The sequence below is a fragment of the Ranitomeya imitator genome, chromosome 2, assembly GCF_032444005.1.
Source record: "Ranitomeya imitator isolate aRanImi1 chromosome 2, aRanImi1.pri, whole genome shotgun sequence".
In the NCBI taxonomy this organism is placed as follows: Eukaryota; Metazoa; Chordata; class Amphibia; order Anura; family Dendrobatidae; genus Ranitomeya; species Ranitomeya imitator.
In genome coordinates, this window is record NC_091283.1 from 119,600,602 (window position 1) to 119,614,015 (window position 13,414).

Below are 13,414 nucleotides of genomic sequence, written 5' to 3' on the forward strand. Positions count from 1 at the left end.
TGTTCTGTTAGTCACTTCCAGTAAGAGAGTTGGCACTTGGGTGCCGATTGCACGTCCATGGGATGGGATGCTTTGAATAAATGAATGTTTGGCAGCAGCAGCTCTTCTGATCAGTGCAGAGCATCGTTTCGCTACGTAGCTGACCTCTCCGGTTCTTGGCCATCCGTTTAAAGCCCTGCTGGAATGTGGAGGGCGGTGAGAACGGCTGCTCACATGGCTGCGTGACGCTGGGATCTTACGCGTCCATTTCATCTTTGATTTGAATAAAGAATAAGCAGCTTGGGACTGACTCATTTTGGCATAAGATAAATTCTGTAAAATGTGTAGAATTTACCATTTATCGCTTACAAAAGGAATAGAAGTGCTGCATAAAATCTACTGCTCTTACACACTGGTGCTGTCAACATTTGCATGCTGTTCGCTTTAGGGCTGGTGTCACAGCTTAAAGGGAACCTGTCACCCCGTTTTTTCAGATTGAGATAAAAATACTGTTAAATGGGGCCTGCGCTGTGCGTTACAATAGTGTATGTAGTGTACCCTGATTCCCCACCTATGCTGCGAAATACATTACCAAAGTCGCCGTTTTCGCCTGTCAATCAGGCTGGTCAGGTCAGGTGGGCGTGGTGACATCGCTCTTTTCTTCCCCAGCTTTCCGTTGGTGGCGTAGTGGTGTGCGCATGTCCAAGTTCCGAATCCACTGCGCGCACGTGAAGAAGCAGCGCGCGATCTGCGCTATTACCCCTGTCATCGGTGGGGGCGGCCATCTTCCTGGGGCCTTGTATGCATGGCTCTCCGTCCCTGTCCTTGTATGCATGGCTCTCCGTCCCTGTCCTTGTATGCATGGCTCTCCGTCCCTTTCCTTGTATGCATGGCTCTCCGTCCCCGTCCTTGTATGCATGGCTCTCCGTCCCCGTCCTGGTATGCATGGCTCCTCATCCCGGTCCTTGTATGCATGGCTCCCAGTCCCCGTCCTTGTATGCATGGCAGTGACTCGTTTATAAGCCGAAAATGTATCGACTCGAATAAAAGCCGGGTATTAATTGTCCCCTCATCCCTATCCTGGTATGCATGACTCCTCATCCCCATCCTTGTATGCATGGCTCTCCATCCCCGTCCTTGTATGCATGGCTCTCCGTCCCCGTCCTTGTATGCATGGCTCTCCATCCCCGTCCTTGTATGCATGGCTCCCAGTCCCCGTCCTAGTATGCATGGCTCTCCGTCCCCGTCCTGGTATGCATGGCTCCTCATCCCCGTCCTTATATGCATGGCTCTCCGTCCCTGTCCTTGTATGCATGGCTCTCCGTCCCCGTCCTTGTATGCATGGCTCTCCGTCCCCGTACTGGTATGCAAGGCTCCTCATCCGCGTCCTTGTATGCATGGCTCTCCGTCCCTGTCCTTGTATGCATGGCTCTCCGTCCCTGTCCTTGTATGCATGGCTCTCCGTCCCCATCCTTGTATGCATGGCTCTCCGTCCCTGTCCTTGTATGCATGGCTCTCCGTCCCTGTCCTTGTATGCATGGCTCTCCGTCCCCGTCCTGGTATGCATGGCTCTCCGTCCCCATCCTTGTATGCATGGCTCTCTGTCCCTGTCCTTGTATGCATGGCTCTCCGTCCCTGTCCTTGTATGCATGGCTCTCCGTCCCTGTCCTTGTATGCATGGCTCTCCGTCCCTGTCCTTGTATGCATGGCTCTCCGTCCCTGTCCTTGTATGCATGGCTCTCCGTCCCCGTCCTTGTATGCATGGCTCTCCGTCCCCGTCCTTGTATGCATGGCTCTCCGTCCCCGTCCTGGTATGCATGGCTCCTCATCCCGGTCCTTGTATGCATGGCTCTCCGTCCCTGTCCTTGTATGCATGGCTCTCCGTCCCCGTCCTTGTATGCATGGCTCTCCGTCCCCGTCCTGGTATGCATGGCTCCTCATCCCGGTCCTTGTATGCATGGCTCCCAGTCCCCGTCCTTGTATGCATGGCAGTGACTCGTTTATAAGCCGAGGGGGGCGTTTTCAGCACAAAAAATGTGCTGAAAGCTCAGCTTGTACACAATTGTATACGGTATTTAGTTTTGTCACGAAAGGTTGTTACATAGGTTCAGTCTTCTGGTTTGGAGAGGTCCGGTATGAGAAATTCTGAACAGATTCTTGCTTTTTTGCTGTGATTAATGTCTATGTACTCACCATAACAAGATGGTCTGTTTCCTTAGTAATTTCCCTGCTTATTTGATAAACCGGAGCGTTCGCTGTAAGCTGCAGTTCTTGCTGATTTTCTGCCAAGTTTTAGTAGTCTGCCTCACAAGATAAATGTGGGTTGTAATGCGTATGGAGCTGCTTATTATGAAGTACTGTGGCTAAGCAAAAATGGGATGTGCTGTACTTTAGGTCTTATTCACACCTCTGCAGTAGGACTGTGTGATGGAATAGTATATATACCATACGCACTTTTTAGCGAGGAAAAACTCTTGCTAACAGATGTGTGTTTCAGTTCGGTGGCAGCTTCCTGTGATGGAGGAGAACACAGACACTCATTCCGGATCATAGAGGGAGCTGCCCTCTCTCCTCCTGCCCCACACTGATCTGTGCCATCGGTGCAGAGCAGGAGTGGAAGCTTACGTTACTGGAACCTGGATGGAGGTTGCACAAGCTCCAGGACCTTTCAATGTGTACTCCAAAACGCATTGACTATTAAACTCAATCCTTTCCAGTACATTTAGTCTTGATGTTCAAAGGTAACTAATAGTGATGAGCGAATGTGCCCAGATAAGGGGTTATCCCCAGGTGCTGAGTGTCTTCAGCATGCTCAAATAATGTTCCAATCCCTGCGGCTGCATGTCTCTCAGCATTTCGACAGCTGCAACACAAGCAAACTGGAAATACCTGCATGTGATGGGTCTGTCGAACAGCCGTGGGGACTCAATCATATTTTTCGAGCACGCCGAAGACATTTGGTTAGCACCTGAGCGTGCTCGGATAACACCTTCGCTCATCACTAGTAACTAACTGTAAAAAAAATAAATAAAACAACTTCCAATATTTTCTCTTCTTCTCCTAACATTTGACTTTTTTCTTTCTCATAATTCAATCACAACTCTGAGAGGCAGAAACGCGTCTTCTCATGACGGACTAGACTCATCCTTGTATTCCGCAGACTGACATTCATCGAATTGTCCAGCCTATATTGCTGCACTGCGAGGGGACGACCGAATGCGTTTGTCAGACTGCCACGTCGTTGGTTTTTAGCTATTGATTATAAAGGGAATGTGTGTTTGTTGCCAGCATATATGCCGTATATATACAGTACAGACCAAAAGTTTGGACACACCTTCTCATTTAAAGATTTTTTTTGTATTTTCATGACTATGAAAATTGTAAATTCACACTGAAGGCATCAAAACTATGAATTAACACATGTGGAATTATATATATAACAAAAAAGTGTGAAACAACTGAAATTATGTCTTATATTCTAGGTTCTTCAAAGTAGCCACCTTTTGCTTTGATGACTGCTTTGCACACTCTTGGCATTCTCTTGATGAGCTTCAAGAGGTAGTCACCGGGAATGGTTTTCACAACACAGGTGTGCCCTGTCAGGTTTAATAAGTGGGATTTCTTTCATTATAAATGGGGTTGGGCCCATCAGTTGTGTTATGCAGAAGTCTGGTAGATACACAGCCGATAATCCTGCTGAATAGACTGTTAGAATTTATATTATGGCAAGAAAAAAGAAGCTAAGTAAAGAAAAACGAGTGGCCATCATTACTTTAAGAAATGAAGGTCAGTCAGTCTGAAAAATTGGGAAAACTTTGAAAGTGTCCCCAAGTGCAGTGGCAAAAACCATCAAGCGCTACAAAGAAACTGGCTCACATGAGGACCGCCCCAGGAAAGGAAGACCAAGAGTCACCTCTGCTTCTGAGGACAAGTTTATCCGAGTCACCAGCCTCAGAAATCGCAGGTTAACAGCAGCTCAGATTAGAGACCAGGTCAATGCCACACAGAGTTCTAGCAGCAGACACATCTCTACAACAACTGTTAAGAGGAGACTTTGTGTTGCAGGCCTTCATGGTAAAATAGCTGCTAGGAAACCACTGCTAAGGACAGGCAACAAGCAGAAGAGACTTGTTTGGACTAAAGAACACAAGGAATGGACATTAGACCAGTGGAAATCTCTGCTTTGGTCGAATGATTCCAAATTTGAGATCTTTGGTTCCAACCACCGTGTCTTTGTACGACGCAGAAAAGGTGAACGGATGGACTCTTCATGCCTGGTTCCCACCGTGAAGCATGGAGGAGGAGGTGTGATGGTGTGAGGGTGCTTTGCTGGTGACACTGTTTGGGATTTATTCAAAATTGAAGGCATACTGAACCAGCATGGCTACCACAGCATCTTGCAGCGGCATGCTATTCCATCTGGTTTGCATTTAGTTGGACCATCATTTATTTTTCAACAGGACAATGACCCCAAACACACCTCCAGGCTGTGTAAGGGCTATTTGACTAAGGAGAGTGATGCGGTGCTACACCAGACCTGAACCCAATCGAGGTGGTTTGAGGTGAGCTGGATCGCAGAGTGAAGGCAAAAGGGCCAAAAAGTGCTAAGCATCTCTGGGAACTCCTTCTAGATTGTTGGAAGACCATTCCCGGTGACTATCTCTTGAAGCTCATCGAGAGAATGCCAAGAGTGTGCAAAGCGGTCATCAAAGCAAAAGGTGGCTACTTTGAAGAACCTAGAATATAAAACAAATTTTCAGTTGTTTTACACTTTTTTGTTAATTATATAATTCCACATGTGTTAATTCATAGTTTTGATGCCTTCAGTGTGAATTTACAATTTTTATAGTCATGAAAATACAGAAAAATCTTTAAATGAGAAGGTGTGTCCAAACTTTTGGTCTGTACTGTATGTCGTGTTAATATATTGTTTTTGTTTTGTATGTTATTACAGGATCTACCAAGAATGAGACGATCACCAAATTTTTACAGCTTTGTATATTTCCCCGCTGCGTGTTCTCCTCCATCGATGCTGTATATTGTGCCCGGTTTGTCGAGCTTGTCCACTTACAGAAGACGCCGAACTTTTCTACATTGCTGTGCTATGACAGAGTGAGTATCCCGCACAGCATGTATCCGGCACGTTATCCCTTTTATCCATGTTCCCTCCCAGTTGGTTAGTGCTGCTTCCTACTTCTGTACAGGTGCTGATAAATGTTGGCCATGATTGTCTCCAATTTTTGTTGCCTGCAGTCATTTTTACACGGTTTTGTATTCTATCAACAGCTTGATAATGTTTGGTCTCATTATGAAACTCTTCTCTACAGTTGTAAAGGGGTTGTCCTCTTCTGGATATCCTCTGTTTTTCCTTGCAGGAACCTAAATGAACATCGGTGGTCTGGCTCTTCTGGCACTGTTCCACCGATGTCAATGCTGCTGTTCCCAGAGGGTGATGGGACTATTGTCACGTTCCCGCTGCAGCCAATGAGCGATCGCTGATCGCCTGCAGCTCGTCAGTATTCAGCCAGCACGGTCGCCTGCTGTGATGAAATGGGAATGGCTGCAGCCAAACAGTGGGCGCTCATTGAGTGCAACGGGCACATGACTACACAGTCACATCACCCTCCAGAAATAGCCATGCTGGCGCCAATGGCACCGCGACGGTGTGGGAGCGGAGTGTCCACTGGTTTTATTTTTCATGATTAAGCAGGAGTTATGTAGTCATAGACAGCCCCTTTAAGTATGAGAAGATGATGGTAGAATCAAGCGATTGTACTTCCATGTCCAGTCCTTTCTGGAGAAGCAGCTCCTCCTCAGGGTCTGATAACTGTGATCTTCTGATGTGCAGGTCTTCTCCGACATCATTTACACTGTTGCTAGTTGCACAGAAAACGAAGCCAGCCGATACGGACGATTTCTTTGTTGTATGCTGGAAACTGTGACTAAGTGGCACAGTGATCGTGCGGTGTATGACAAGGTGAGGAAATGTGATCATGTCATGTATGTACTGTGCCTTAGGTGGCCACTTTTGTGTTTTTTTTTTTTTTTAAAGGGAACCTGTCACCCCGTTTTTTGAGATTGAGATATAAATACTGTTAAATAGGGCCTGCGCTGTGTGTTACTATAGTGTTTGTAGTGTACCCCGATTCCCCACCTATGCTGAGAAATAACTTACCAAAGTCGCCGTTTTCGCCTGTCAATCAGGCTGGTCAGGTCGGGAGGGCGTGTTCACAGCGCTGGTTCTTCCTCAGCTTTACGTTGGTGGCGTAGTGGTGTCCGCATGTTGAGGTGACTAATCCACTGTGGGCACGTGAACAAGCAGCGCGCGATCTGCGCTGTCATCCCTTTCGTCGGTGGGGGCGGCCATCTTCCTGGGGCCGCGCGTGCGCAGATCGAGTGCTCTGCTGCACGGGGCTTCAGGAAAATGGCCGCGGGATGCCGCGCGTGCGCATTAGAGATCGCGGCGGCCATTTTCCCAAAGCCGAGTTTGGCTTTGGGAAAATGGCCGCCGCGATCTCTAATGCGCACGCGCGGCATCCCGCGGCCATTTTCCTGAAGCCCCGTGCAGCAGAGCACTCGATCTGCGCACGCGCGGCCCCAGGAAGATGGCCGCCCCCACCGACGAAAGGGATGACAGCGCAGATCGCGCGCTGCTTGTTCACGTGCCCACAGTGGATTAGTCACCTCAACATGCGGACACCACTACGCCACCAACGTAAAGCTGAGGAAGAACCAGCGCTGTGAACACGGCCGCCCGACCTGACCAGCCTGATTGACAGGCGAAAACGGCGACTTTGGTAAGTTATTTCTCAGCATAGGTGGGGAATCGGGGTACACTACATACACTATAGTAACACACAGCGCAGGCCCTATTTAACAGTATTTATATCTCAATCTCAAAAAAACGGGGTGACAGGTTCCCTTTAAGTCTTGTTACTCCCTAGGCTCCCAGTTCCTTATGCTTTGGCCTCAGTCTTCTATGGCCGACCATTGCTTTCCCACTAGGTCCTTGCTGTTACGTCTATCTGTGTCATTCCTGTACAGTACCCCATTTTCGTCTAGAAAGATAACTGTGATATGTTGTATTTGTGTGTTCTAATTTTTGCAGGCTACCTTTTTTTTTTTTTTTTCTCAAAATCTATACCCAGACATTCACTGCCAATATATTTTTAAAGCACCCTCCTCTGGTATGTATCTGCCCTCTGCAAGCATATGAATATTGAACAGTGTACATCTTGATGGAGAGGTCTGTAATTGTTATTGTAGGTACACTACAGCTGTGAGAGACCGAATCTTAAAAAAAAAAAGTTTAAAAATACCTTGTTCGATTTTCTTTTTAAATAAATTGCATTTTATTTCATGAAAGTAGTATTTGATACAATAGGAAAACAGAACTTAATATTTGGCACTTAAACCTTTGTTTGCAATTACGGAGGTCAGATGTTTCCTGCAGTTCTTGACCAAGTTTGCACACACTGCAGCAGGGATTTTGGCCGTTATAGGGGCTGTCACTGGGCAAGATTGAGTTTTGGCTCCGTCCAAAGATTTTCTATTAGTTTCAGGTCTGTAGACTGGCTAGGCCACTCCAGGAGCTTGAAATGCTTCTTAGGAAGCCACCCCTTAGTTGCTCTGGCTGTGTGTGTCATTGTCATGCTGGAAGACCCAGCCACGACCCATCTTCAGTGCTCTTTCTGAGGGAAGGAGGTTGTTGGCCAAAATCTCACAATACATGACCCCATCCATCCTCTATTCAAGACGTTGCAGCCGTACTGTCCCCTTTGCAGAAAAGCACCCCCAATGTATGATGTTTCCCCCCACTATGCTTCATGGTTGGGACGGTGTCCTTGGGGTTGTGCTCATCCTTCTTCTTCCTCCAAACACGGCAAGTGGACTTGACACTTAAAAGTTCTATTTTGGTCTCCTCTGACCACATGACCTTCTCCCATGCCTCCTCTGGATCATCCAGGTAGTCATTGACGTCACCGCTGTCCTTTACAACCGGCGCTCAGTCAGTGCGGGAAGCTGAAGGCGAGGGACATGACCAGACACCGGGAATGTAAGTATGTACTGTTTGTTTTTTTACATTTACAACGGTAACCAGGGTAAACATCGGGTTACTAAGCGCGGCCCTGCTGGACTTTCCCCAGCGACCAACGATCTCCCAGCAGGGGCCTGATCGTTGGTCGCTGTCACACATAACGATTTCGTTAACGATATCGTTGCTACGTCACAAAAAGCAACGATATCGTTAACGATATCGTTATGTGTGACGGTACCTTAAGGATATAAAAAACTCCATTGACCATCTGATGGTATTCTCCTGTGTACACTTATCGGGAATGCACTAGAGAGGAAGGTGAGCAGGCCAAGTCTACACAGAATGTGCATTATAGATGGATTAAAAAAGGACCTGTGCCCTGCATATTCATATTCTGTACCAAAGACCAATTACCGTATATTTTTTAGAAAAAAAGGGCAAATGAACATTATAGGGATTTTTTGCACTTTAAAAATTGATTAATTATATGATTTTGTGGCGCTCACTAATATAATATTCTCCTCCTCCTCATGCGTGTGCCAACTCCCTCACCTGCACTTGAGCACCAGTTCTCCTAATGGTTCATGATGGAGGAGCACGGGACGAGACCTGATCACCAGCCTCCTCCAGCTGAAAACCCGCTTTGGACAGGTCTGGTCGCAGGTTCCTCCGTCAGCTGTGGTTTTGAGAACACAAACCATGTACAGTCTGTGAGGAGAATGCTGGCGGAAAACGTGTAGTAATAAGTAAGGGCCCCACAATCGTGTTCACAACACATTTGCTAAATTAAAGTCAATGTGAACAATTTCTTTAATGTTAACAATTCCAAAGGATACCATGGGTATAAGCCCGGCTGCTTAGAGGATAAGTGGGGGGAAAATGTTTGTTCCTCCCTGTGAGCTGTATCCGCTCCTCGGACAGCAGGCTTGTCCATCATAGCATAGTGTCCATCACAGGCAGACATGACCTGTATCTGGTCTGCTCCATTTTTTTCTCTATCAAGTGGTCAGGATGTCCCCACCACATGACAGACTTGGGAGGCCATAGCCTGAACGCCATTCTAGTGAAACATCTCTGGGGTGCGTTAACTCCTCATTGCTTATTCCACGGAGTAGAGCTGGCTTCTTTACATTTGTCAGGGCCATGAGAAGTTGATCCTGCTGACGCCCAAAGATGATGGACAGGTGAGTATTGCAGAGTAATGTTTTGTTTGTCCGCTCTTTACTGCCCCCTCCTTATTTTGCTAGTTTGTTAGGTATGGCAGTTATGTCTTTTGGGGTTATCGCTCCTTTTTTCCTTTTTTATTTTTACTAGTGATGGGGGACTTAGTGCTTTTAGCACATTTTGGGGGCTTTTTTGCTTTGTCCCTCTGGAGCTTCTGCTGGTTCTCTACTCTGTTTTTCCCGTATTTGGGGCATCATCCAGGGCCCTCTATTTTGTAGGTGTTCTTCAGGTCATAGACACTTATTACTCAAGCCTCAGTTTTTCCCTTGGATAGATCACAATATTCTCATTGACTGCAGAGACTACTACTGTTTTCTGGCCCTCTTCCCTTCTCTCCAGCTGCCCTATCACCTTACAATGCAGGTTTTTTTTTTCATGGGAGGTTTTTCTGCTTACCATCTCTACCTATTTTTGATTGGGCATTCCACAGGAGACAGATCCTGCCAGCTTCCCTTCGGCTCGACACCATTTGGGAATGGAGCCATGAAATCCTGCCGCACTGTCTTTTCTGGACCTTCCCTCAAGTTGCCTCTAGGGTCTAGGTCCTTTCAGCCTATTCCTTTTTTTCTTTTTATGCCAGTTGAAGACTCCCATCCCACACCCTCTCCACGAAGCCCTGAATTGAGACCAACAATTGAATGTCTACCTCTGCCATCAAGGAAGACGTAGGAGTCCTTTTTTATCATGTGGAAAGGGTCCTGAATTGTCTACTGGATTGAACTACATGTGCAGTAGTCTCTGCAGTCTACATTATCTGCGAAAGTCTTTACTAAGGAGAGTGTCCTTCTGAAAGTCTTTGGGCACTCCTGACGTGGATTCCTTGGTATCACTTCTGAATGACCAGCTTTCAATTTATGCTGTCATGTTTCAGGACCCTCTGGCCTTTGCAGTGAGCCCTTTAATTGTTTTTTTTTTTTTGACGATTTCTCCCAGTTCCACCTTTGCTACCCATCAGTGTGAATGGCATTCCAGCCATCCTCCTAGCATTTTGACCTGGTACATCTTAACTCGCACATCCTTGACCTGTTTTTCTTCATCCCTGTTCCAAGCAACCTCTCTCATCCACATGTCTGTTGAAATTGAGTTGATGAAATCTAACGGTCTCTTGGACTTCATGGGTCCAAACCCTGCTAAAGGCTTTTAAACCTTAGTCGGCTAGGATCTACCTGACTACCTGGCTATCCTACTTGTGTTTGGATGAGCAGCACAACCATCCATTGCAGTTTTACAAGCCTATGACCCTCTCCCAGGGTCCTTGATCTGGGTCTCAGACTTGCTTTCCTCAATGGGGTGGCGCTCTGCACTCTCCATCCTTCTTCAGCGCTGTCTCTTTCCTTAAACAGGTCCTTGCATTCCTTACTGCAAACCTCTAGTGGGAACTGTGAAACTAACCTTATCCTGGCTTACTTACACACTTCTCCCTTTGAGTCGTTCTGCCCAAACTTTACCTGTAAGGTGGCTCTCCTAATGGCCACCACATCTATTCCAGGGTTTTGGAACTGGGCACTTTCTCCTGCCATTCTCCCTTTTTTTTTTTTTTTATTCCTCACAAGGATACTATTGTCCAGTGTTGCCCGTTCAAAGATTGACTCTGCTTCCATAATTAAGGAACATATTATGTTGTCTTTGTTTTTGCTCTTTCCCTGGATTGGGTTTGGGGGGATTGGGATTGGGGGGTTTCAGTTTGGTTTTTATGATTACTCAAGGCTGATTAAAGGTCTATGTTGACCATTATGAGCTGTATTGGGATCCTTATCATAGGCTTCTCAGAGGATATTTCCCCCATTTGTGCACACCTCGTGGAATGAGTGAACGGTTGCGGCCTCCTGGGTGATCAGGAACCAGTCGTGCTTTTCCCTATTTTCCATGAGGTGTTTTTTTTTTCAATCTTTCTTTCCAATGGAAAGCTGTTGGCTTTTGCTAATTTTTGCTGTTGTTTCTTTGGGTTAATGTCCTGGTGGTTATGATTACTTTCTTGTTCTATTGCTTTTAGCACATAATTGAGAAGCCTGGTGTCTAAGGAGAGGGGGTGACACAGTGGGCAGAGACAACATTTTTTTTTTTTTTTTGTTTGTTTTTTTCTCCCACCATTCCACGAAATAGGCGATGTATGTTGTCTAACTGTTCATAACCCCCTTTAATCATGAGAACTGAGGGTCGTTAAGTCTCCTGTGTGACTGAAGCATTGGTTCTCCTTTATGGCCGCCCTTCGGTTATTTTCTCCACGGCTGTTCATAGATGTGAATGAAGCTGTGGTTATGGATGCATTACATCTACAGGTAACTTTGACATGGTGGGAATAACCGAGACATGGTTAGATGAAAGCTATGACTGGGCAGTTAACTTACAGGGTTACAGTCTGTTTAGAAAGGATCGTAAAAATCGGAGAGGAGGAGGGGTTTGTCTCTATGTAAAGTCTTGTCTAAAGTCCACTTTAAGGGAGGATATTAGCGAAGGGAATGAGGATGTCGAGTCCATATGGGTCGAAATTCATGGAGGGAAAAATGGTAACAAAATTCTCATTGGGGTCTGTTACAAACCCCCAAATATAACAGAAAGCATGGAAAGTCTACTTCTAAAGCAGATAGATGAAGCTGCAACCCATAATGAGGTCCTGGTTATGGGGGACTTTAACTACCCGGATATTAACTGGGAAACAGAAACCTGTGAAACCCATAAAGGCAACAGGTTTCTGCTAATAACCAAGAAAAATTATCTTTCACAATTGGTGCAGAATCCAACCAGAGGAGCAGCACTTTTAGACCTAATACTATCTAATAGACCTGACAGAATAACAAATCTGCAGGTGGTCGGGCATTTAGGAAATAGCGACCACAATATTGTGCAGTTTCACCTGTCTTTCACTAGGGGGACTTGTCAGGGAGTCACAAAAACATTGAACTTTAGGAAGGCAAAGTTTGAACAGCTTAGAGATGCCCTTAATCTGGTAGACTGGGACAATATCCTCAGAAATAAGAATACAGATAATAAATGGGAAATGTTTAAGAACATCCTAAATAGGCAGTGTAAGCGGTTTATACCTTGTGGGAATAAAAGGACTAGAAATAGGAAAAACCCAATGTGGCTAAACAAAGAAGTAAGACAGGCAATTAACAGTAAAAAGAAAGCATTTGCACTACTAAAGCAGGATGGCACCATTGAAGCTCTAAAAAACTATAGGGAGAAAAATACTTTATCTAAAAAACTAATTAAAGCTGCCAAAAAGGAAACAGAGAAGCACATTGCTAAGGAGAGTAAAACTAATCCCAAACTGTTCTTCAACTATATCAATAGTAAAAGAATAAAAACTGAAAATGTAGGCCCCTTAAAAAATAGTGAGGAAAGAATGGTTGTAGATGACGAGGAAAAAGCTAACATATTAAACACCTTCTTCTCCACGGTATTCACGGTGGAAAATGAAATGCTAGGTGAAATCCCAAGAAACAATGAAAACCCTATATTAAGGGTCACCAATCTAACCCAAGAAGAGGTGCGAAACCGGCTAAATAAGATTAAAATAGATAAATCTCCGGGTCCGGATGGCATACACCCACGAGTACTAAGAGAACTAAGTAATGTAATAGATAAACCATTATTTCTTATTTTTAGTGACTCTATAGCGACAGGGTCTGTTCCGCAGGACTGGCGCATAGCAAATGTGGTGCCAATATTCAAAAAGGGCTCTAAAAGTGAACCTGGAAATTATAGGCCAGTAAGTCTAACCTCTATTGTTGGTAAAATATTTGAAGGGTTTCTGAGGGATGTTATTCTGGATTATCTCAATGAGAATAACTGTTTAACTCCATATCAGCATGGGTTTATGAGAAATCGCTCCTGTCAAACCAATCTAATCAGTTTTTATGAAGAGGTAAGCTATAGGCTGGACCACGGTGAGTCATTGGACGTGGTATATCTCGATTTTTCCAAAGCGTTTGATACCGTGCCGCACAAGAGGTTGGTACACAAAATGAGAATGCTTGGTCTGGGGGAAAATGTGTGTAAATGGGTTAGTAACTGGCTTAGTGATAGAAAGCAGAGGGTGGTTATAAATGGTATAGTCTCTAACTGGGTCGCTGTGACCAGTGGGGTACCGCAGGGGTCAGTATTGGGACCTGTTCTCTTCAACATATTCATTAATGATCTGGTAGAAGGTTTACACAGTAAAATATCGAT

The 13,414-nt window shown here is 45.5% G+C and overlaps 1 protein-coding gene across 1 annotated transcript in view; it reads left to right on the plus strand.

Moving 5' to 3' along the window:
* The window catches only part of THOC2 (THO complex subunit 2), a 166,844-nt gene that overhangs the window by 97,190 nt on the left and 56,240 nt on the right, over positions 1–13,414 (plus strand). Inside the window, exons 25-26 of the mRNA XM_069747183.1 lie at positions 4,934–5,091; positions 5,828–5,956. Of these exons, the coding sequence (XP_069603284.1) occupies positions 4,934–5,091; positions 5,828–5,956 (287 nt within the window). The remainder of the gene's footprint in view (positions 1–4,933; positions 5,092–5,827; positions 5,957–13,414) is intronic.